This window comes from Mercurialis annua, linkage group LG3, assembly GCF_937616625.2.
Source record: "Mercurialis annua linkage group LG3, ddMerAnnu1.2, whole genome shotgun sequence".
NCBI lineage: Eukaryota > Viridiplantae > Streptophyta > Magnoliopsida > Malpighiales > Euphorbiaceae > Mercurialis > Mercurialis annua.
Genome location: NC_065572.1, coordinates 14,514,754 through 14,540,749, shown reverse-complemented (window position 1 = coordinate 14,540,749; position 25,996 = coordinate 14,514,754). Strand labels below are relative to the sequence as shown.

The 25,996-nt window shown below is 36.2% G+C and overlaps 2 protein-coding genes across 4 annotated transcripts; both read right to left on the bottom strand.

Annotated features, from left to right (window-relative positions):
- Positions 1-24,890, bottom strand: LOC126673395 (protein RST1). 3 transcript variants are annotated; one of them, XM_050367524.2, is made up of 25 exons: positions 24,400-24,890; positions 23,517-23,801; positions 23,315-23,398; positions 22,869-23,145; positions 22,207-22,457; positions 16,363-16,534; positions 16,050-16,237; positions 15,843-15,943; positions 12,918-12,993; positions 10,181-10,312; positions 9,994-10,075; positions 9,742-9,814; positions 9,337-9,505; positions 9,027-9,157; positions 8,838-8,929; positions 8,154-8,245; positions 7,860-8,075; positions 7,701-7,778; positions 6,059-6,241; positions 5,050-5,949; positions 4,665-4,958; positions 1,862-2,521; positions 1,356-1,506; positions 1,099-1,223; positions 1-671 (listed from the first exon to the last, which is right to left on the bottom strand). In XM_050367524.2, exons 1-25 carry the CDS (start codon positions 24,790-24,792, stop codon positions 264-266), a joined length of 5,613 nt encoding a protein of 1,870 aa, XP_050223481.1. In that variant the 5' UTR covers positions 24,793-24,890; the 3' UTR covers positions 1-263. The 3 variants fall into 3 exon arrangements, with proteins under 3 accessions (XP_050223481.1, XP_050223482.1, XP_050223485.1); XM_050367525.2 differs by having other exon boundaries at positions 1,099-1,217; XM_050367528.2 differs by having other exon boundaries at positions 23,061-23,145.
- On the bottom strand, positions 19,969-22,200 carry LOC126673397 (uncharacterized). Its single transcript, XM_050367532.1, has 2 exons — positions 20,325-22,200; positions 19,969-20,091 (listed from the first exon to the last, which is right to left on the bottom strand). Exons 1-2 carry the CDS (start codon positions 21,379-21,381, stop codon positions 20,063-20,065), a joined length of 1,086 nt encoding a protein of 361 aa, XP_050223489.1. The 5' UTR covers positions 21,382-22,200; the 3' UTR covers positions 19,969-20,062.
- Positions 24,891-25,996: the final 1,106 nt, after the last annotated feature.

Genomic DNA, 25,996 nt, shown 5'->3' with positions numbered 1-25,996 from the left:
CAATCTCAAATTACTGTTCTTTCTGTATTAAATAAGAAACTGCAGAACACTTCTACAATCGGCAGCAGAAAGACCATATTAATGATAATGTTACGAATTCATCAACAGAACGTTACATAATTTAACGAGTAAATTTTACAACAGAAGTTGACAGGCCATTGACTGTTTCAAGAAACAAAAAAAATAAATACTGCTGCTATAAGTTGCCTATATTTAGAGTCATATGCGTGCTCATTCACCCCCTTGTCAGAAAACAGAAGTCATTATACATGATCGGATTCATTTTCCAGGTCGTGAAGAATTTCTCCAGGACTGACTACCATGTCAGCAAGCCTAAGCTGCTTGTCCAGAGGCAAGTACTCTTTCAAAGATAAAGAGGTATGATGCATCACAGACAACAGAAAAGGAAGCACATCCTTTTCGCTGTCATCTATAGGGTGCAAACTAGGTGTATCATCAAGGAGTACCATGTTGGTAGCCCAGCAATATATGCGTTTCGTAGAAGCATACAGATAAGAAACAACGGATTCTGCAATAGTTTCCCAACCGGAATCTGTCAAAAGAGAGGTAAGGGTAACCGGTAGATCACTCAATACAGTTAATCTGTCTAGAATTAGAAGAGGCATATATTTGCAGCAGCTACCAGATAGGAGACCAAGAAATCGAAGCGCCTGCAAAAGAAATAAAGGATTATTCAAAAATAACGGAAAAAGAAATCGCCCTTGAGAACAATCATTCAGATATGCACAACCATGGATCATTGCACACTGTGGTAGAAGTTAGCAACAGCATCACGTTGCACACAAAACCCTAGTCTTCGCAGATGCAATTCTTCTATATGTCGGGAACGAGTAAACTCGAGCAAGTAAAACAGCCCAAAACGGAAATTTTAAAGAAGAATTATACAAAAACAAGTCAGCAACGACCCCTGTTCTATTTGACGTGTACAGTCAGAAATTCTATGATACAAAATTAAAACGTTAAAAAAATAATCTATCAAAAAAAAACAAAAACCACAACTGCATGCATTTGATGTCGATTGTTATAAAAAGAATTTTGTCATCATTTTCGATATATAGTAAGGGAAGAAATGCCTACTGTTGAAGGATAAATTGATACACAGCTTATTTCCACTGCATCTAGAAGCCACTGTCTTCTGACACTTCCCTCGGCGTGCTGCAAAGCTGCTACTACTTCAACAAGCACATTCCAAATACCTGTAACTATCGGAAGATAAATTAGCATGAAATTACTCATCAGCTATGAATGCTTTGCGTGGAAAATAAAGGGGTAAAATTGACAGTCAGTTCATACTAATCCTACATAAAGAAGCAATCGGGTAGAGAGAAACTAACCGTCTGATTTAGAATTCAAAATATAAGCCTTAATTCTTCCTATCTCTGTCCACGAGATGGAACCAATCCTTGCTAGCTTGACTTTTGTTACAATCTTCCTTAGGACTGCATCGAACTTTACATCCTCGCGTGATTGATATACCAATGGAACCTGTGAGGCACACATGGAAAGTGAATGTGCTTAGCCATCTATATGATACAAACGACGCAAGTTCCTACCATTGTTTAATTACTACATGAATGAAGAAAAGAACTTCCACAGTTTGTCTTTTCACAGGACCGTATAAAAGTTCAGCTTTCTTTTGCAATTTTTACAAGTTCTTTTTAATAGAACTAAAATGATCGAGTTAATCATCAAAAAGAAAAAATGATTGAGTTCCTCTAAAGTTTCATACAGCAGAAGATTCAATCTGTTTTTGACATAAATCTGGTAGCCAAATGAAATGAAATTATTTTTGAACGATAATATCCAACGGAGATATATAGGACAAATGCAGCACATTTACCTGCAGGAAGTTCAACAACCAATCCCCTCGAGCCTTTGCTAAACATTTGACTACTTCATGCCACTCTTTTACAGGGTTTAGCATATCTACTTCTATAATGGCGGCTGACATTGATGTGGGCAACAAGGAAAACAAGACTTCCATACACTTCTCAGCTTTCAGCATGTAATCTAGAGAGCTGAGGGAATCATCATCTAGGCACTGACAAAGACCCTTCCAGCATGACATCCTCAAAGAGCTTTCTTGACCAGAGTTGTGCACTCCGCATGAAGAAGCTGAATAAAAGAACTCAGCAATGTCATCGAATAATTTCTCTAGCCTGGAACCTGAGAATATCTTTGCCAGCTCAGCAAGATGTGCTAGCAGAAGTGACTGCAGATTAAGCTCTAGAGTCTTCAACCTAGACAGATCAGAGAGTTCGTCAAGGAACATCAGGAGGGCATCAAATTGATTTGCATGGGCAATTGAGAATTGAATACATTCCTCCCTAAGAGTTCCCATCCTTAGAGCAGAATCTGGGGGCAAGGACTCGGAAACCTGAGCCTCAAATCTCATGCAGCGTCTAACTATTGACCCCCAATCCATCGTAGGCAATCTGGGAGCGGCTGTAAGGCATCTTAAAACTGCTGCTACAGTGCTGACAGGAACAGCTTTACTGGCCTGTACTCGAAGAGTCAAGAAGGATTATAAGTACAAATTAGCAGAGCGTGCAACATTACTGTTATTCCTCCCATGCAGTCGGGAAATAAGTGCACCCAAAAAGGAAAAAAAAATATTTCAACAAAGATCAAACAGATAAGTAAATCAACCTTGCAACTAACAAGCAGATGGACAAAAAATCACAATATATGGGGAATCAAATATAATGATCAAGTAGGTGCCATCATGAGATAAGAATGTTATAAATTATTGATCAGAAACTGATTGTTACCAGAGGTCGAGAATGTATCCATCCAGACACAAAAGAACATTAATTTTTTTCTTTTTTTAAGATAGAAGAGCAACTAGATTATTAAAGAAAAAGAATACAATATAGTCAGATCAATTTGTATGTGATTATAGAAAGATTTGATTCTAACTTCCTATTACATGATCATAGCAATGTATAAATACACTTATATACTTTGATGAATTAAAAAAAATATCCCTTTCTCTTCTCAAATTACATAAATAGTGTGTCACAAGCTATGTTGCCAGAAACGCGTGAAATGACCTTTTCCAAAAGACAGGCAACAAAAATGTGGGAGAAACATGAAAATAATGAAAATAAGGCTTAAGGTCTTAAAAAACCCTGACCTTTCATCCCCTTTTCAATCCTACCCTAACGTTGCAAATCTGTCAATTTTACCCTATTTTGCATTTTTTCATTTCAATTGTACCCTAAAGCATAAAATTGACATTTTTTTTTATTTGGCAAAAATTCTCTAAATTGACCCTTTTTGCATTAGATTAACTTTTTATATTAAATTGACCATTTTTAAAAAAAATTATTGAACTTTTGTCAAATAAATAAAGGTCAATTTTATACTTCAGGGTATAATTGAAATGAAAAAATGCAAACTGGGGTAAAATTGACAGATTTACAACGTCAGTGTAGGATTGAAAAGGGGATGAAAGGTCGGGGTTTTTTATGGCATTAAGCCTAAAAATAAAGGGACATATTTATCAATATTAAAAATTATAAAAATTTATTTATTAAAATTTACATATAAAAAATATATTTTTATATAAATAAATGGAAAAACCCATCCTAAGGTCCCTGTACTTTACGTTTTTTATTTAGTTCTTCCCTGTCTGACTTTTTTCTTACTTCGTCCCCCTACTACCAAAAATAGCACAAAAAAGTCCCTAGATGGACGGAACTTGGAGAGTGAGTAGAAGTAGAAGCATGGACTAAAGTGAATGAAGATAACCAAAACACTCTGAATAAGGAGGGCATAAAGATTTTCATTTATTTTTCCCTCTTGTTTGGATAGAAGGAAAAATGAAAAATTTAATTTTTCTCTTCGTCATTCTTTTCCAATTTTATCTCAATTTTGAAGAGATTATCTTGAAAAAAATTGCTTTTAATTCGCATCTTCACTGCATTTTTCTCTTGTTCCCAAACAAGAGAAAGTAAATGCTTTTAATACCAATGACCAAACAATGGATAAACAATCGCTTGGACATATGTCTAAAAAAATTAAAACAGTATTTTAATTTAAAAGAAATAGAAGTGCTGACACTGAAGTAGCAAGTTTAGAAAAGTAAAGACACCATCAAGATATTTTTCCTATTGTCAATTCGCCAAGCATTTTTTAATTTGCCAAGTTCAATAAATTAGAAACAAAAGAATCTTAGCTATAATAACCCTTACTGTATTAATAATGCCTCTAGAAAGATGTAACTAAAGCAAAAATTCTAACCGAAAGGCTAGAGTTACAGAAGTTGCATTTTCCCCCTAATTCAATATCAATAATAGTTGTTCAAAACTATAGCATCAAGCAGTAATTATTTATCCAGAGAGCACTATTTTAAATACTATAAAACCTTATTTTAAGTGAACAACTTAGTAAGCAAATAATAAATGATAACTAGTGAGCAAAATGCCCCCCTCTCTCTCATCATCCAGCCATTCCACATTTACTGCATGTAAGAGTTGCAGACTGTATTGCACAGTCACAATCATGCATGAGAATGCAGTGCTGGCAGAAGGGGAAAAAATCTATAGTTATCTAAAAACGAAAGGTTAAAACATGAACAAAACAACAATCCAGAAATATATCAAATTGTCCACGAGAAAATATAGTAGCGAGGGGCTTACCGCAGAAAAATGCAGCTGCATTAGCCACAGCGACAGCTTCATAACTAAACTATCTTCATTAAAACTGTGAGAAGCCATTTTGGAATCAGCAACCCCAATCTGAGCATTATTTATTTTTAATAATTCCTCGGACCACAAAAGATGTCGGAGGAATGAAATTGCCCAAGATGCATTTTGTTTCATTTGGAGATCATCAGAATTTTGAGCAACAAAGAATATTTCTTGAATTAATGCTGTCAAATTTGGATCACAAATGGGGCTTGAAAGTAAAGGCCCCAAGATATAAGAAGATTCCTGTCAACCAATTGAAAAAAAAAAAACAATTATACAACAAAGCAATAATACCCTCACTCTTCCTACTTATCAAAAGATGACGTGACCAAACCTTTTGCTCAAAACCAGTCTTTACTGAAGATGAGAAATGATGACCATGAAACAAAATTCCTGCACTGGCTCCCATAGCATTAACTACTCCAAGCATTCCACCCAAATGGACAAGAGCAGGGTAAGAATTAGAGTAACATTTTCTAAGCAGATCCAGCAAACCTTTTAATAGATCCACTTCAATAGGATGCACAGCTTCATTTAAAATGCAAGCTAGTAGGTTTCCTGCCCCAACACATGATGCTGCCAATAAGCTTTGATGAAAAGCACCAAACCTTTTCACAGACACCAATTCAGATATGAGCTCAGTGTAGCCATTGACTAGATGATCCAGCTCATCATCATTCATTATTTCCATTCTTCGACAGAAAGCCACAATGATAGGAAGTGCAAGACAGGACCCTATAGACAAGAACTTATCTACTCCTTCACTGGATAAACCAGAGTTAAGTAATAGAGAATCTACATGTGGAATCCATGAAATAATCAAGTCTTTAATCTTAAGCACTAATTCATGTGCCCCAGCTCTGTATATTGCATCAATAGTGTTTCCCAAGCCAATGACAAGACCAGCAATACCCCATATATCTTCCTCCAGGTCATCACACTTCTCAAGCAACAGTTTCGAAGTCATATTGATTCCCAAATCATCAGCACCTGGAGGAAAATAAACAGACAAACCTTCTAGGATATCATATGATGCTTGACTGAGCTGACTTGTCATTAGAAATAATGTCCTAACTATCTTCCCCAATAGTTCAACCTCCTGAATCTTGTATGTTTCTCTCTCTACATCAACCTTATCAGCAGCTTCAGCCCTAGTAAGGAGATCTTGGCATGCAAAGCCCAACCCTACTCCACATGCTCCTTTCACAAGGGTACTCTTGCTGACACACAAAACCTAAAGCACAACCAAAAGAAGAATGATTGATCTTATGTTACAAAGCTTTCTCTACATAGACCAATATGCATAAAGTTTGGAAATGGTAGAGAACCCAAAATCTAGATACCTTAACAAGCCCATTGATATTTTGAAATTTGTGCATATGATCAGTTACATGCAAACAACTTGAGATGAGTCCAAGAGTTATAGCAGCTGACCATTGGCGATGTTCATGTTCATACTGGAACAGCCAATTTAACAGAAACTTTGAAGCAGTTGACTTAATAGTATGAGCAGACGAAGGCAAGACCTGAAATGAGCCAGAAAAAACAACATTGGATTGATGAAGAATGTCGACAAGAAATGTAGTATATCAAAAAAACCTAGCAATATTCAGTAATAATTACAAATTCAGAATTCAGAAGTATCAATTACTATTGATACTTAGTCATAAGAACAAAGGCATAAACAGTACAAGGAGAATCTTGGGGACAAGCAAATGTACCTACAATACGTCTATCATGATGGAAGGACTCACACAAAGCCCTGATGGTCCCTATGTTTGGGCTCCAACGTGGTCAGCATAGCCTGTGGCAGGCTGCTCTGCAGACCCACCCAGTCTGATCCTTATCAATCAGGACCAGCAACAATTCACTTGGGACACATTCATCCGAAGGCGCAGCTCATAAGCTATAATAATAAGCCATAATCGCCTATAAGTGTTTGTCTCCAGCATGGTCAGGATAGCCTGCCACAGGTTAACTTACAGACCCACCCAAACTGATGCTCATCAATTCATATATTTATGACCATTCAACTTCATTTTCTCTAACAAATTCGATTTGTTGTATCTAGATTAGTAACTTTGTAATATTTACACTATACTCGGGTACCAAATCTTATATTTCAGAATAGCAATTAAAATATTTGGCATTCTGAATCAACCTAATAGAAATTAAAACATTTGGCATCATAATATGTCCTAATCCTAATTATGCAACTGAATTGATGATGGTTCACTAATATTGTTGAAAAAAGATTCTCAAAATTGAGGATTCAGACGGTTATCCAACACAAAAAAAGTTGCGAATAAAATGAAAAATACTTGGGAAGTTTCCGTTCTAAACGAACAAGTTTTTCTATATTTGGTGAATTTTTTAAAATTGGATGTCATAATGTAAATTTGTTTCAACAAAAATTATGAACATTTATAAATCATAGATTGATCATCTATGTTATTAATGAGCAAAAGATTTTATTTAATGTCGTTAAGGATATATTTTACATTTGTAACCATTTTGGGAACAAATCCAAAAAACAAAAATCATTTATGTAAATAGAAGGGTCGACTTTGTTGTTGGACACTGTAATAGGATAGTTGTAGAAAAAGTTTCAAAATTGCTATTTCTAAAAAAAACTTAAAGATTTCTATTTTCAACAATAATATAATACTTGGAAAGTAGCATAATTTTAGAATGTTTTCAATTTTGAGGGCATAAGTACCATCGCATTTTCTTATATGCAGCAAACCAAGTCCTACAGCTACTTCGAGGTGATTGGAAAGTATAATTTTCTCAATGTAATGATACCCCACTGCAACATAGCATCAAAGAGAATCTTGTTGAGCTCAAATCTTAGTAATTCCATACATAGAAAAATATCATCTCAGAGGTCAAATACTACTATGTCAACGGCATGTAGATTTTTGGCTGTTCCAGGTTTTTACAAGTACAAATTCCTTACAAGTCAGAATGCATTAGATATCTTACCAAACAGAGTGCACCAACAGCCAATATAATATTTTCAGCAGATCGTGGGATAGATTCTTCAGCAAGTTGCATCATACTCTGCATAAGAAAATCTGTTCTAAGAAATGGTGCAGAAAACAGCAATAAAGACGTGACTAAAAATGCAAAGCACTTATAAACCTTCAGGATTTTGGTAGCAGCTTTAGAAATTTTATCTAGTCCAGCAGCTCCAGTTTTTGGATCCATCGATAAAATATTAGCCCTCATCCAACGCCGCATGAAGACTTTCCAAGATTGGAGAGAAAGAAGGGCAATAAATATATTTCTTGAGAGATGAAGAGATGAAGCTATTTCTACAAGTGTATTCTCATATGCAGCATGGACATCTAGATTCCCCTGGACAGCAGCAGGAAAGGCAGGTTCAAAATCATGTTAAGTTCTGAAGAAAAGAAGTTCATCATAATATTATCTTACTTTTGACATTCCTAAGCTGTTCTCATCTTTAGGAGTAAAGGAAAGGCATAATAGAGCCGCGCCAGGTAGCTGACCAACATTGCTTTTCTTTCCTGCACATTTTATGCCAATTTGATTCTCTATATAACAAGTCAACCGTACAATTTGATAAAATTGCCCCCCCTCCCCCTCTCTATGTAGGAAATGCCCTTACTCAGTTTTTTTTTTTTAAAACCCTTGCTCAAATTTAAAATATCCAATATTTTGGTCAGTGGACAATTTCTTAAGAATATAACTTGGTCCCAGTTCCAAAATTAGCAATTTTAATCCTAGCAAGATGTTAGCGAAGCTAAGTAATCTACATTATGTAACAATTTGGGGACTTAAAGTGGAGCCAAAATTTTAAAATCGAACTTCAAGGACAAAAATGTTATCTAGTTTACAATTTTTAGGACTATAATAGTTTCGTAATCTTTAAATCATTGGCCATATTGTTGTAACCACTAATGATTAGAAAAACGAACTTGAACAAAGCCTAAATTGGTTATTTTAGCAATCTCTAGCAAGATTTCAGTAATTAACTCAATCTTTAAAGGTTTGTCCGTCTTTATGCATAAAGCTGCCTAAAAGTTGACTGAGGTTTGATGAAACTTGCAAACCACAATAAACAGTATGCTCTTAAAGTACCACCAACTATCATCCCACCTGAAGGGAAGAGAACATGCGGAAAAACATCCAGCAATTTCTCAATCTTGCTTCCTGTGATTTTTCTCTCCTTCACCAATCTTCGTCTATTCCTGAAGTAAACATAACCTCTTTATCAGTGCTGGATGTCAGATTTCAGTATCTGAAGCAGATAAGTATTCACTGAAAGAAAGATCTGAAACTCCCTACATGTGTTCATGTGAGATAATCTTCATTTGTAATCCTTCCATGGCCTTTACTACAATTATGTCTGTCTCAGACAAAAGCGAATCTGTGTTCTTTCTCTTGAAATCTGGAATTCCTTTTTCTAGATGAGAAACCTAGTCAAATATCAGAACATATTATTAAAGGAAGCCTGAGACTAACCATTTAATATAAAATGAAAATCCACATATTAAATATCTTTCTTTCTGACAAGCTAGATAAAGACATGAATTGATTTAACTAAGAAAAATTCTAATAAGATGGAACACTTCATTTGATATAGCACAAACTTAACCTCATATTGGGACAAAGCCTCAAACGCACAGGCCCTTGTCTTTGCCCATTGTACACCATCATTTCCAGGCATGGAGACGCCAACATGCCACAAAATTTGTAAGACGTTCCTTGAAGCTTCTGCATATGCTTCGGCATCCATGGAACCCCATCTCAAAAGCATGCATATGCTGTCATGATAAGAGGCCACACAATATATCTAAATTAACTATTGTTCTTGAAGAAAAAGACAGAAAAAACATGTCTAAAACTGAACTGCCCCAAACACTCAAACGAACAAGGAAGAACGAGATCTCAGCAGAAGCTCTTGTAGTACTAATAGAAATTACAATATAGTGACTGATAAACAGTAATTTTTAATTAAAGCTGCAATTTCAGGTATCAGTGGATGGTAAAATCTGCTTACCTTTGTGCAAGAACCGGGTCTGAGGAGTAGTCTAGCACATCATTTGCAATGACATCCCAGGCAGTGTAAAAATCTGCATCAAAAACAAATTGACCATAACTTCAGAATATTAAATAGTGTAATATAAAAAGGCTACAAACATAAATATTCAAGGAGTGTCTTAAGACAAAAACTAAAAGAAAGCCTATTCTGTATACTATATCCAAACTGGAAATGGATAAGAATTTTAGTTCACGGCAGAATCAGGAATACCAATTACGTCAGCTTCACATAGATGGGCTAGACTTTGTAGACCTACACCTTGAATAATAGGATCCCGGCTTTTAATGCAAGCCTGTTATAACAATTTCAATAACTTAAAAGAAAAAGAAGAAAAATAAGATATCTTAAAGATGCATCAGCAGATCATAACCAAAAAAAGCTACAACTTTCTCCATACCTCAACAGACAAGATAATGTCCACGCCCCTATCAGGATTTTTCCTGCAAACATCTCTAATGGAAGTAGCCAGAGCCATACAGATTGTTCTCTCAGACTTGAATTCAGTGAACCATTTTGGAAGTAAAACTGCCTAAACACCAATAACAAAATTGTGAATGAAAAATGGCAGAATACCAGTGGGAAGAGCCAACAAGAGAGCCTCAAGGACGAGCAGTGTAGCAGAAAATAAAATTTTCATGTGATGTCTGATAAATATTCTGGCACGGCTCAAAAAAAGAAAAGATCAAGCAATGTTATCTTCCCATTTCAATCACAGTATATCCCCTACAAACATAAGCATTCAGCATTAATCAAATACATTCTTCTATTTTCAAGTTGGCATAAGGTACAAAAGAAACCCTGAGGTTTTTCCAAAAGGACAGTACAGCCCTTTTTGATTTTTGGGGTACAATTCAGCCCTCCAGTTCTTTTTATCGAACAAAAAAGTCCCTCCTCTATATTGCCGTTAACTGATGACGTGGCCTTAGAACAAAGGTTCAAAATGATACCTACTGTTTAAAATATTTACCAATTTTATATCTATAAAATAATTAACATATTTTCACCCCAACTTAATTAACTCTACTTGATTAAAATTCTTATTATTTAAAAACCTAATGAAATCAATCTAAACCCAATTAAATCAAATAAAATACAATCAAATCTAATTAAATCAAACAAAACCCAATTAATAAAATCATAATTAAACTAATCAAAATATGATTAAACCAATCAAACCCAATTAATTAACTGTAATTAAATTAAATAAAAACCCAAATAAAAATAATTAAACCAAATTTAATTCAATTAGAACCTATTCCGAAAACCGCAAGTCTTTTTTAAAAATCAGCGTCAATTTCAAAACCACCGCCGGCCTTGATACCATCGCCGGTCCCAAAACCACCATCGATCCGAAAACAACCCGCGGCACTCGTTTGTTCTCAGGTAAGAACAAACGTCTAAGGTGAGAACAGACTTTCTGTTCTCAGATGTGAGAACAGCTGTCTGTTCTCAGATCTGAGAACAGACATGTCTGTTCTCTGGTAGAGAACAAACGAAGGTCTGTTCTCAGGTAGAGAACAGATGATGTCAGACCATCGTCTGTTCTCTACCTGAGGTTCTCGGGCGAGAGTCTGTTGGTAGAGAACAGACTCTCGCCTAAGAACTGGTCTGTTCTTAGGCGAGAACAGACCACGACCTCCGGTGGCCGGGGGTCTTTTTTTATTTTAATTTTTAAATTAAAAGAAAAGGAAAAAATATCATTTGAGTCCCTAATTTAATTTTTTTATAAACATAAGTCCTTTGAAGGATTAAATTGAAATATATTATACATATTAAGGACATTTTTAAATCTTTTCCTTAATGACATGTGACACCACTGCCATTTTTTAACAGAAGGGTTAATTTGGTCAATAAAAAAATTGAAAGGGTGTTTTTGTTCAATAAAAAAAACTGGAGGGCTGAATTGTACCTCAAAAATCAAAAAGGGCTGAAGTGTCCTTTTAGAAAAACCTCAGGGGTTTTTTTGTACCTTATGCCTTTTAAGTTCAAGTAAAGAGCAGCAGGAATTTTTAACAGACTTTCTATTGTTTTAAACAAACTTTTACCAGTCATGATTTGGAATATTCTCATAAGAACATAAGACTATAAGAGTATCAAAGAAGAAAATGGCAGAGCCACAGCACCAAACAAGACTTGATCTGCCAAATATCAAGCATTTCATGTATATTGCACTTATTCTTCTGATCAACTCCTCACAGCCAAAAACAAGAATGGGGATATTCACATAGTATTACTATTTCAAGTTCATTTACAGAATCAAGCATGCAACCAAGCTCACTCTGCAGAATCCTAGCCTTCTACGTGTGGCCTACTCATGCTTTTCAGCTTTCCATTGGTGATGGTATCATAGATAAGGTTAAATTACTTCCGCAATAAAAATGTTAAGTAAATGATGATCCGTGCTTCGAACAGAAACTTTAGACGTTTGAAGGCTCTTTTATCAAATTGGGATTAGACATCTCAATTATACTGTGCACTGCACTTCGATGCAGACAAGGAAGAAGTCAAGAAAAATTAAATTCAAAGAATTAGGGAAGTTAGAATTTTGGTCTGGTATTTACAATTTTAACACCCAAATAGTCTTTTTAAAAAATTTCGGCTTTGCTGGAATAGTAATTTAGGAGTCCCTTATTTTATTTGAAGTCTTATATAGGTGTCTTTATTAGTTTAATATTTTCCTAGTTAGTGTTAGTCTATGTTTTCCTAGTTCTAGTAGTACTGTAGTAGTAGTTGGATTTCTTTTGTTTCTATAGTGTCTTGTTTTATGTTCAGACTTGGAGAATTAATAAAAATTTCACTCTAATGCTGCTTTAAATCGTGTTGATTCAATTCACAACCCTAAGTATGATTGCCTTGGACCCTTATAGGTGTGATTCTTAGAATATTTCTCTTCCTTTTCTTTATTCTCTTCATTTCCAAGCCAGAAATTCTGAATATAAGGTTAGCTTCCACTGTTTTGCTACTCAAACGTACATAGATTAGATTTCTCAATCTGTCTTTCATCAACACTCGCAAATCAAAATGTTCATGAGAAGGGTTCAAGTATATTCCACAAGTTTGTATCCAATTACCCCAGAAAATAAAAAAGGGATACTACATTGCTATAAATACCAACAATCCAAACAGATCATTACCTGTAGAGTGCCAAAGGCACGCTCATTAATTTCCCAGGTCTGACAAAGCAAACGAGCACCAGTGGCATACAACACTCTGATACAAGAATAATAACAGCATCAGAGACAAGGGATTAATGAGATACTATCATAGGAAAAACATTGTTAATTCTGATCGTCCCCCAATAAAAAAAAAATTAAAGAAACTATAGAATATGTTCTTTCTACCACCAAAAGAAATGGAACTTCACTATGTAATGAAAAATATTTCTAGTAACCCTACATATCATATTGGTACAAGTGTAGGCGGCTATCTGCATATACACTTGAAATGTGAACTCAATAGCTAGCATGGTGATATAAGAAACAGTAAAGACAAATACTTAAACACTAAATACAGCATAATTAGCAACTCAAATGAGCAGGGTGTTCAGATAAATAGGATGTTTTAAGTTTCCATTTGAATCAGTCGGCCAATACATCAAGAGCTTGACAAGTAATGAAGGAGAATCAACAAGTATTCCACCCACCAAGTACCAGCTGGAAGTGTATAAATATAGAGCATCTAATCTAATTTAACGGAGCTACTGTATGCATAATTCAATTGGCGATTGATTGTATAATTTTAACCCTGACGTTACCAAAATCTATTAAAACGAAGGTTTTCTAGAATAAAGAGAAACCATAATTGTTCTTGAAAAGAAAGGCTTGAGCACATAAAACTGGCCAAAAACATTTAGTTTCCTATCTATGGCCTATTTTAATGCCGATAGCCGTGACTAGAATGGTTCCTAAAAAGAACGGGTGACAATTCAACTATATAAGGAGAAGTGGCTTATGAGATGGATAGTACAATCTAAAGAAATGATCTTTTAAATTGAGAACCAATTTGAAGTATAGCCTGAAATTAGACTCTCAAGACAGTATATAGACCATATCAAATGGGTAGTCACAAGAAAGCTGAGATCCAACTACTATTACTTCTGGGGAACATTAAAACTGATATTTATTCATCATTAAAATTTTCCACAAGTAAAATAAATAAAAAATGTAGAATGTTATGACCAGCTGTTTTAACAAAGTTCCTATTTTGTTAGCTAAAATCTAGATTTTCAATTAGGAAGTATTGTATTTTCTATTATTTAGGAAGTAGTCTTTATGCTTATCAGGAATCCTTCTTAAGTAGGAATTCTTTTCCTTTTGTAGTTTTAATTCTTCTCTATTTAAAGGAGATGATTATATTCAATAAAGTAATCAATAATTTGGTCAAAAATAAAGAAAAGGAGAGTTGGTGATCTCTTGAACAAATCGCCATTAACATCTCTAAAATAAGTTTATCGAAGAACAGGAAATACAAGGGAAATCGACGAGATTTTCCGAGTAGTAGACCTGTGACGAGATCCTATTCGCGGGACCATATCAACTTGGTATCAGAGCATGTCGTCATGGCTGATCAGAACCAATTGTTAACCAAAATCGAAAGTTTAGAATGAAGAATGGTTGAATTCAGTCAGGATATACACGAAGTACGCGAGCGTTAAAGCAATGCAACGCATGATGGAATTACAAATTTTCGATAAGGAAAAGGAGCAGAATAGTAAGGCTGAATCAGGTTGCAATATCCAAGAGATAAGTGGAGAAGAACAACCGGCAAATCCATTTGAAATAACAATTGTTCCAAGGAACTCCAAGCTGGAATTTCCTTCAAATAATGGAACAGAGGACCCTTTGGTTGATGTGGAGATGCAAAATCCCCCAAATTTGTTTGTGCCTGTGAATTTAGCGCAAGCTAGTGAAAGAAAAATACAATTCAATTGTGGAAGCATCACTGTAGGGCGATCTCCAATCGCATGGGCAGCTCCGTCTTCAGCAACTTGCCAAGAACAGAAAACACAAGGCAAGAATTTTGAATCAGCTTCCAACATAGGAAGTGAGATTGTTACTTCACCAATTAAGCTTTTGACAAAAGCTGAGATGTTGGACCGAAGAGCAAGAAGACGATGTTTTAATTGTGATGCACTTTACTCTTCAGGAAACATTTTTGCCTCTTATTATATAACGCGGAAGAAGAGAAAACCTCCCGATCCAAATACAGATTTGTTCGAGCTTGAGGACAAGCTCTTAGTCGACCAAGGGACTAATGTTATGACCAGCTGTAATAACAGAGTTCCTATTTTGTTAGCTAAAATCTAGATTTTTAATTAGGAAGTATTTTATTTTCTATTATTTAGAAATTATTATTTATGCTTATTAGGAATCCTTCTTAAGTAGGAATTATTTTCCTTTGGTAGTACTGATTCTTCTCTATATAAAGGAGATAATTATATTCAATAAAGTAATCAATAATTCAGTCAAAAATAAAGAAAAGGAGAGTTGGTGATCTCTTAAACAAATCACCATTAACATCTCTAAAATAGGTTTATCCAAGAACATGAAAAAACAAGGGAAATCGACGAGATTTTCGAGTAGTAGACCTGTGACGAGATCCTATTCGCGGGACCATATCATAGAACTGTCAAAAAGAACAATAACTAAATGGAGCCAGCAGAAAGAGATTAGATTATCAGTACTTTCTAGCCTATCCTTGATTAAAAATTATTTTCTTTTTGATTGAGTAGTACTAGCTGGGATTGAGGGTTAGCTGGAAGGGGAAGGGGGAAGGGTTAAGAGTTAACCAAATACACCAGAATACTGCGTTGTAGTGGGGCAGAGAAAACTATTTTGTTCCTAATATATCCCGCAACAAACCCTTAACTACCATTTCACAAAACACAATTTCATTAATTACTGAAAAACAAACATATCTCATCCTTCATGCCATTTCTATGAACACACCAATACACTATGCCATAAAGATGTTCGGTGAAATGCTGCAAAATATGATGCAATAAAGAAGGAAAACAAATTACAAATAAGATCACAAATCAAAAGTTGTAGAGAGTACACGGTTTGCCATCCTTTTGAAGCATCGGCAAGATAGTCTGAACTATGAGTGGCATCATTGCAAAATGTGAAGCCAATGATGGAAGCATCATCAAAAGTTTTGGCTGGAAGAACAAATTTCTACTTAGAAAGAACAAAATACTGATAGATAAAAAACACAAAGAAATAAGTTTGGTAGACACTTGCATGGATTAACAATGGAATACTCACCAACATATCTTGATTATTCATATCATTTCTGGTGAAAATGTTACTGTAAAATAGAACAGCTAGTAATAATGGAACTCCCTGCTTAGGATCCATAACCCCAATGGTAGCCAACAAGTCTATTGCAATGTCACCAAGTGAGTGATGCAATGCCAAAGCACCAGTAATTGCACTGAGCAAGCGGGGCATTTCTGAAAGGCACAAAGTTGGGATGAATTAAATACATATAAGAAAACTGCAATCTAGAACATCATAGTTATAGCAAAATAAGTTAAATAATATATCAAGGTTTTCTATAAGCTCTAAACGCTTTTACCAATTAAAAAAGTTTCTTGAGCCTGCGAGATATGAAGGGACAATTTTCTTTTGTCATTAATCTGCAAATAATATTCTTTTAATTGAGAAGCCCACATCCTTGTTTGATCATTCATTCCTTTGTCACCGCTAGAAGCAAAATTTACAAAGAACGAAGTTGACTGCGAATGGTCCTGGAACACAACACCGCAAAAAAATCTTATAAAATCTGAATCATAATATATTTGCAAAAGCTATGCTTCTATTCTAGGTAATTTTCTTATCCATTATGATGATATGTAAATAAAAGTTGTAATTTAAAACCAAGTCAACTCAGCCCTAATCCCAACTAAATGGATTTCTACTTAAATCTAGAAGCAAGAGTCAACTTTCTATCGAAATAATTGGACTTGTGTCACCATTATAACTACATTGTCTAATTTCAATCACATCAACCAAATCAACTTAGCCCTGATCCCAACTAAATAAATTTCTACTTAAACCTTGAAGCAATAGTTCACTCAGGATTTGTATCATCATATAAATCTATTGTCTATTTGTTATTAGTAGAGTTTAAAATAATGAAAAAAATATTCATTTTAAAATTTTGATCAATTAAGAGTTCAAACAATGAGTAGAAATACATAAAATCTTCCAAGAACAAAAATTCCATCTTATTATATTTTATCATTTAATTATTGTAATCAGAAACACTAAAGTTGAGTTGAATTCTCAATGAATTGTATTAGAGAAATCAATAGGTATTTATACACAAGTAGATGCTAAGAGAAAGGAAAGCAATTCCTAAAATTAAGCTAATCTAATCCCTATAAACATGCTAATCTAATCCCTATAAACATGCTGCCATATATGATGTATTCACACTAAGTATTCACACTATAATTCTAACACTCCCCCTCAAGCTGGAGCATAGATATTTGTCATGCCCAGCTTGTTACAAATATAGTTTAACCGAACCCCATTCAAAGCTTTGGTAAAGATATCTCCAAGTTGTTCATTGGTGCCAATGTAGTCTGTAGAAATGATGTTGGCTTCTAGTTTTTCACGAACAAAATGGCAGTCAACTTCAATGTGCTTGTTACGTTCATGGAATACGGGATTGGAAGCAATATGAATAGCTGCTTGATTATCACACAATAACTTTGCTGGAGTGTTGATCTTGAATCCAAGTTCGGACAAGAGATGACGAATCCATATAATCTCACACACAGATTGAGACATCGCTCGATATTCAGATTCCGCACTAGAACGAGAAACAACATGTTGTTTCTTGCTTTTCCAAGAAACAAGATTACCTCCAACAAAGACACAATAACCAGTAATGGATCTTCTATCATCCTTGTCTCCTGCCCAGTCTGCATCAGAGAAACACTCAATCTCAGTATGACCATGATTCTGGTAAAGTAATCCACATCCAGGTGTCCCTTTTAAGTAACATAAAATCTGCTCAAGTGCATTCCAGTGATCAATGGTAGGAGAGGACATGAACTGGCTGACAACACTAACAGAATAAGAAATATCAGGTCTTGTTACTGTAAGATAATTCAGCTTCCCAACCAAACGCCTATATTTTCCAGGGTCTGCAAAAGGCTCTCCTTCTGTTGTGAGATGAGAGTTTGGAGTCATAGGCGCACCACATGGCTTGGCTCCAGACTTTCCAGTTTCTGCCAACAAATCAAGAACATATTTCCTTTGAGATAGGAAGATCCCTTTCTTGCACCTTGATACTTCAATTCCCAAGAAATACTTTAGAGCTCCCAAATCTTTCGTTTGAAAGTGATCATGAAGAAATGTTTTCAGAGATGAGATTCCTGAAAAATCACTTCCAGTATGATAATATCGTCTACATAGACAACAAGAAGGATGATACCTGAAGAGGAACGCCTATAGAAAACCGAGTGATCACAATTGCACTTCTTCATCCCAAACTTCTCAATTACTTGACTAAACTTACCAAACCATGCTCGAGGACTCTATTTCAACCCATATAGAGATTTACGAAGATGACAAACTTTGCCATACTCCCCCTGAGCAACAAAACCCGGTGGTTGCTCCATATAAACTTCCTCTTGAAGGTCACCATGTAAAAAGGCATTCTTGATATCGAGCTGATGTAGGGGCCAATCAGAACTAGCTGCCATTGAGATAAAAAGGCGAATAGAAGACATTTTGGCCACTGGTGAAAAGTGTCAGAATAATCAACCCCATAGGTCTGAGCATAGCCTTTTGCGACAAGGCGAGCTTTTAAACGAGCAACCGAACCATCAGAATTAAGTTTTACAGCAAACACCCATCGGCAACCTACAGATTTCTTTCCCACAGGCAAATGTACCAAATCCCAAGTATCATTAGCATCTAGAGCATTCATTTCTTCCATCATTGCCTTTCGCCATCCAGGATGGGATAAGGCTTCCGACACAGATTTTGGAATAGATATAGAATCAAGTGAAGCAATAAAACATTGTGAAGGGGAAGATAAATATTTGTATGAAACGAAAGTAGAGATAGGATAAGTACATGATCGTTTACCTTTGCGAAGGGCAATAGGAAGATCATCGGTATCATGACTTGACTCAGAAGGAGGATCTTCTGCCGAAACAGGAATTGGTATTGGACTAGAAGCCGGAGGTTGCTGACGTCGTGAATAAACTTGAGTAATAGGTGGCTTGGGCTGTTGCTGAGGTAACGAAGTAGGATGAATGTGATAAACCAACATATCATTATCAATAATATCATCCGAATTCGACACATTAGTGGACATAGGAAAGAAGGGGAGATGTTCCATAAAAGAGACATCATAAGACACAAGATATTTATCAAGAGAAGGGGAAAAACAACGATACCCTTTTTGAAGGCGAGAGTACCCGAGGAAGACACATTTTAGTGATTTCGGATCAAGCTTAGTAACATGTGGACGAACATCCCTAACAAAGCAAGTACTCCCAAATATACGAGGTGACATGTTAAATAATGGTTTATCAGGAAACAGAATACTGTAAGGAGTCTCACCATTCAACACGGCAGAAGGCATGCGATTGATCAGAAAACATGCTGTAGAAATAGCATCTGCTCAGAAAGGTTTCGGAACCTGCGTTTGAAACAAAAGAGCTCTGGCAGTTTCAAGAAGATGACGATTCTTACGTTCAGCTACACCGTTTTGTGAAGGTGTATTAACACAAGAAGTTTGATGAATAATACCATTCTGAGACATAAAAGTTTGAAAAGGACCAGACAAGTATTCTTTAGCATTGTCACTTCGTAAAGTATGAACTGAAACATTAAATTGGTTTTTAACCTCAGCACAAAAAGCAGTAAAATGTGTAAACAATTCAGAACGATGTTTCATTAAATATAACCAAGTGGTTCGAGAATAATCATCCACAAAAGTCACAAAATATCTAAAACCTGGTTTAGACACAACAGAGCAAGGACCCCAAACATCAGAATGAACTAATTCAAACGGAAAATTAGACCTTTTACTGACTCGAGGAGCAGAAGACAAACGATGATGTTTTGCAAATTGACATGACTCACAATCTAAGCTAGACAACTTTTGAAACTGGGGGCACATCTTTTTCAGCAGAGGTAAAGAAGGATGTCCCAACCGACAATGCTCATCAAAAGGGGCGGATACAGTAGAACAAGCAACAGGTCTTCTAACGGTTGTATCCAAAACGTAGAGACCACCAGATTCCCGTCCACTACCAATAATCTGCTTCGTCATAAGATCCTGAAACAAACAATGATCAGGGAAAAATGAGATAGAACAATTAAGAGAGCGAGTAAGTTTACTCACAGAAATCAAATTGAATGAAAAACCAGGCACATTAAGAACATTTGAGAGTGAAAGTGATGAAGTTGGATTAATAGTACCAGAACCAGTAACCGAAGAGTGAGTGCCATCAGCTACGGTAACGTGGGAAGGAAAAGTATCATTACAAGAAGTGAATAGTTTAGAATTACCTGTCATATGATCTGTAGCACCAGAATCAATGACCCATTTTGAAGACGAAGAAACGAGGCACTTATTGGAATTACCTGACTCAGCAATAGCAGTGACAGACGAAGAACGCTTTGAAGCTAATGATTCTTGATACTTGGCATATTCTTCCGCAGTAAGAGTGTAAGATTGAGCAGAGAGTGTAGCAGGGGGTGTAACATCAGTAGTAGCAACCTGAGCAGACCGATACCGTTTCTCCTTGGCCTTTAGAAGAGGACAAGTTCGTTTAGTATGACCAGGCTCATGACAATAATAGCATTCAACAGGTTTGCTTCCATCATTTGGACTTCGCATGTCCCGGGTGCTCCCCCTTGTTGGACCCTTAAAAGAGCGGTCAGAAGTATGCCTTTGGCTATAAAGAGCACTAGAAGGAGGAACAGAAGGAGTGGCTGAAAGAACTAGATTACTGCGCAAAATACGAGTCAGAGCCTCCTCACCATCAGGAATTTCAGCACTAGAGAGAATCTGAGAAGTGACTCCTTCATATTCTGAACCGAGTCCACATAAAAATCGGAGAACAAACATTTGTTCTCGTTGAGCTTGAAGGACCGTAATATCTGTGCTCAGAGGTAGCAATTCATTTAATTGCTCAAAGGTGTCCTTTAGCTGCATATAGTAATCCTGAACAGATTGCCCTTGGCGATCAGTAGTATAAAACGACTTATATGTATCATATAAGCGAGAAACATTACCCTTTCCAGCATATAAAGACTTCAAATAATCCATAATTTGTTTGCAATACCCACAATGACGAACCAAGCTAACAATCTTAGCATCAATAGAGTTCTTGATGCCAAGTAAGAGACAAGCATCATCAGCCATCCAATCTTCATCATCTGTTTTCGGGTCATCAGTCAAATGACGTGATTTTCTGATACTCCGAAGATACAACGTAACATTAGTGGACCAATCAACATAATTGGACGCCCCAGTCAATTTATGATCAGTAATCCTAGGAGATACTGCCATAATACCACTAACCATAGGTTTATTAGGTTCATTTTTCTTTCCTTCAGCCATATTATCACACCAAACACAATTTCAGCAATCACAAAAAAATAATAATACAGAAGTAGCCCTTTACCCACACTTTAGGTTCACAAAAAAAAAATATCTCAGTAACTGAAAACTGACCGGATGGGTAGGCTGGAAATAAAGTGCTGATATGAAAAGAAGTCGGTCGGAGATGAACCGGTGGTCGGAGGTGGTTCCACTCGCCGGCACGTGGCGGAGCGTGGCGGGAGGCGGCGGCGCGTGGCTGGAGGAACAGAAACCGGAGCAGCAGATTTCGACAGATCGGAGGACGGCGAGTCTTGTGGGAGGGGTGGTGAGATTAGATGATGGCCAGAAATTGGTCACAAGAAGGAAAGTTGAACCCTAGTTCCTGAACTGAATAACTGAACTGTTTGCGCACAGGGGCAAACCAAAAAAAAAAGGATCTGCACACTAGGGCAGCTCTGATACCATGTAATCAGAAACACTAAAGTTGAGTTGAATTCTCAATGAATTGTATTAGAGAAATCAATAGGTATTTATACACAAGTAGATGCTAAGAGAAAGGAAAGCAATTCCTAAAATTAAGCTAATCTAATCCCTATAAACATGCTAATCTAATCCCTATAAACATGCTGCCATATATGATGTATTCACACTAAGTATTCACACTATAATTCTAACAATTATCAATGTACTAATGCAATAACTTTGAAATTTGGGCTAAGGTGAAGAGAATACATAAAGCATAGGCTACATCCAAAGCTCTTATTACAAGAACAACCTTCAACAAAGAACAGTTCAAGAGAAAGCCTTCAATACAGAAAACAATAGAGATTCGCCAAAAAATACCTGAAACCAAATATGGTGCAGGAGTCTATAAACAATAGACCCAAGTGAGCTGCTAGATGGTGTCCTCCTTTCTGTAACTAGTTCAATCATTGTTGCTCTGACCTGTCTTACTAGAAGCTTTTCTAACATGACAAGCAAATCAGTTGCCGCTGCTTTGATAGATTTTGATGTTGATGACATTAGGTTGATAACAGGGAATGTTAATAAGACCTCTTCACTCAATGTACATTTGGTACTATCAGATGCATATTCTGTGAACAAATAAATTACCATATAACCTGAGCACAATTCCTGTATATGAATAAACAAAATGGCACCAAACAGGGAAGTAGATCCACACAGGATTAAGAGAACACGGAGAGTTCATAGTTATAAACGCAGAACAAACAGTCACATGAATGAATGCACACAAAAAATGCAAATGAAAAAAGTTAATAGCAAAACGATGACAGGAGAAGCCATGTCCTGCAAATAATTGTTAAAAGCTACTATTTGTTTAAAGTCAGTACAGTGAGAAACGGAACATGCACGAATGGAATTCAGATTAACAATGATTTCAATGAACAACTAAACCAAGCACAAGGAGATAATGTCATCTAAATATTGTTAAAAGATAGCATGTTTGCATTGCATGTGAGTAGGATAAGATTAAATGAACGCACCGTTTTCACTTTTCCATCTTAAAAGGAAGATTAGAAGTTTCAACAAAGAGAGCTGTTCATGTTCAAGATCAGATTGAATAAGTATAGCAAATATGGACAGCATTACTGATGATAATTCAGGTGTATAACACAAAGCAAGATCTTTTTGAACAACAATCAAGCGCTTCACTATTTCAACAAAAGGCCAAGTACCACCAGAATGCCCATGACAATGAGTTAATAGTGAAAGAATAGTCTCTGAAAGTTCCACTCCAAAAAGTTGTCCCTCACTGACCATCTGTTAACATGAGAATTAATAAACTGCCATTAGCACATACAGTTTCAATTTAAAGTAACAAACTAACGATGATGGTACAGCTTTAAACTCTCATTAACAAAAAGGAATTAACCAAATGAAAAATGAGATTCCACTAAAAGTGCCCCGAACTAGATATATAGACACATACCAAATTAGTTTGAATCAAGTGTCTCAAAACTACGGCATAAGCATCTACGACACATTCCCAATTATGGTAACGGTCCCACGTTTCCTGCATATAACCAACAGACAGAATACAATAACTACACACTGCATAGAAACAATAAAATAACAACCAACAAAAATTTAGTCATGGGGAAATGAATAAACTCCAAAACACGCATACTAACATCCGAATTCTTGTGTGGAAAGTACTTGAGGCAATCCATCAGTAACTTAAGAACAGGCAAGCCCTCATCAGGGAAGGTACAGCAAAATGAAGCCATTGATGATATTAACTGCCTTGTAAACGAAGTTGAGGTAGAATTGGAAAAGGGTGTACGTAGAATTGAAAAATTCAATAAGGGTCTTAAGAATTTGCAAACTTCCAACATTCCGTACTGCCTGTTCTTTGCCATAAACAATAGAACTTGCTGTACCAATTCAGACTGAACCTCACTTCTGCACAATAATATCTGCAATCAAACATACATTTACTTTACACATCAAATACTATCTCAACTCAAATTCTTCAACATCAATTAACTTTACAAGGAAAGAAATCATGCTTTAAGTCGATTCCACTTACGGGCATTATTGCATTTCTTTCAAATATGCGGTAAATTGAATTGAAACTCTTGCAAAATTCCAATGAAAAAGGCATTGCTTTTTTCTTGTCCCAAATTGAAGATTTGAAATTCTACTCTAACAACTATAACCTATCCAGACATTAGCGAGAAATTCTTAAGTAGACCGTCATCCGTAGACTGAGGCAATCACATTATTATTGTAATATCCCCATAAAAATCTATACACATTTGTTACAATATTACCATCATTTTAACGACGTGGTATAATGTGATCGGACAGTTTACGAATGACGTGGTAGTAAACCGAGTTAGCACTTCCTCTAACATTACAATGAATCGAAAATAATGCAGTTCATTTCAGTTATTGCAATTTTGGAACTTCCCAAACACGCTATCAATATAATATTCATCCAAAAACTAAATTAAATTAAAAGAATATTAAGGCAATTCATATAACAAAAAAGATTCAATTCACTTCACTAACTTTAACAAACGGATGACTCTCAGTAGAACCAAACCGCCAAGACCCACGGTTCCTCACAAACCCGACCCGAATTAAAAACCCGAGTCCTTTAACAAACACTCCAACGAATTTCTCATCTCCGCCTTCAAGTGCGGACTGGAGCTCCAAAAACCCGCGAGATAAATCCAATTTAGAGTCCAAGACGAGACGACAGAGTTCCCGAACCGTCTGATCGATAACGGCAGGGGATGAGGAGTGGAGACAGTAGGAGATAGCATATCGCCCAGGGTCGGAGTCCGGGTCGAGGTGTTTCGGGGCGGATCGTAGCTTCGAGAAGAGTGAAATAACCGCGAATTTTTGGAGGGAGGGTTGTGGTACCCGAGTTCTTTCGAGTAGAGAAGTGTATGTGTCCATTCCGGCCGCTTAGCTTTGAAATTTTGGCGCTGTGTTTTGTACAGAGCAACAGCTATTTCCACACTAGGAGAGCCGAGAGGAGCTGGGTTTAATTTTTGCATTATAGTTTTTATTTTTAATTTTTCATATTAATTTTATTATTTTCAGTTTCTTTTAGGGTTTTATTTTTAAATATCTGATTTTTAAACTTATTACACCTATTTTATTTATTTTTTATAATTTCTGTCGATATTCTTTTTACAAACTTTATAAAAATATCCTACTATATAAACAGTGTTCATAGTTTTTATAATTAAACAATCTGATTTAGTAAACAGTGTTCATAGTTTTGGTGTGGTAAACAGTGTTCATAGTTTTTTCACCATTTGGCTTGCAGTTTTGGCAAGTAGTTGTCTTGTGTTTTTGCGACAAGTATGTAATCAGCCGCCGTTTCTTGTGTTCTGCCTAGGATTTTGCGTGGGTTTCAATGCCAATCTGGTGTTAGTGGAGTATTTATGAGGTTGCTGCTATTGGTCATTTCCTCACCAATTAAGCCCTAATTTTTTCATGCACGTTCTCTCTAAAGTTGGTGCCTAGGGTTTTTTCTGTGATTTTTCCTTTCAAGTCTTTGTGCTCGATGGATAACTCTCAGTTTGATGTGGCGTTGGATGATCGTATGGCTATTCTTGAGGAGGAGGAAGGGGGCCTGGTTTTTTCAGGTGAGAAGGAAGGAGGAGGTGAGCTGAAGTGGTGTCTGATTGGCCGCTTTCTGACGGAGAAAAGTGTGAACTGCATGGCTGTGATGAACGTGCTTCCTCCTATTTGAAAGCCAGTCATAGGAGTCCGGATTACTAGGTTGCGTCGAACTTATTCATGTTCCAATTTTTTTTCATAAAATGGATATGAGAAGAGTCATTGACGATGGGCCGTGGACTTTTGAATATCATTTGTTATTGTGGCGAGACTGGTGGTCGGCAAACAGCCAGGAGAAGTCCAACTATGGGAGTTATGGGTTCACGTTCTTGATATACCTCTTGGTTTTGCAACACAGAAGTTTGGCGAGGACTTTGGGAACTTTTTTGGGCCAGTTTGTTAGCCATGGCAATAGGCTGACAACAACGATGGGAGGCAGTTCGATGAGGATCAGAGCTCGTATTGATGTTCATAAAGCTCTTAAGCGGCGTATGAAGATGAAGCGCAATCCAAATGCATGGAACTGGGTGAA

Coding starts and splice junctions, on each gene's coding strand:
- LOC126673397 (XM_050367532.1), bottom strand. CDS start 21,381: ATGGCTGAAGGAAAGAAAAATGAACCTAATAAACCTATGGTTAGTGGT. Junction 20,092..20,324: donor TGCTACAGATCATATGACAG/GTAATTCTAAAC, acceptor TGTTTGTTTCAG/GATCTTATGACGAAGCAGAT.
- LOC126673395 (XM_050367524.2), bottom strand. CDS start 24,792: ATGGACACATACACTTCTCTACTCGAAAGAACTCGGGTACCACAACCC. Junction 16,238..16,362: donor TCAAGAAACTTTTTTAATTG/GTAAAAGCGTTT, acceptor TGTGCCTTTCAG/AAATGCCCCGCTTGCTCAGT. Junction 12,994..15,842: donor CTTCAAAAGGATGGCAAACC/GTGTACTCTCTA, acceptor TTCTTGTATCAG/AGTGTTGTATGCCACTGGTG.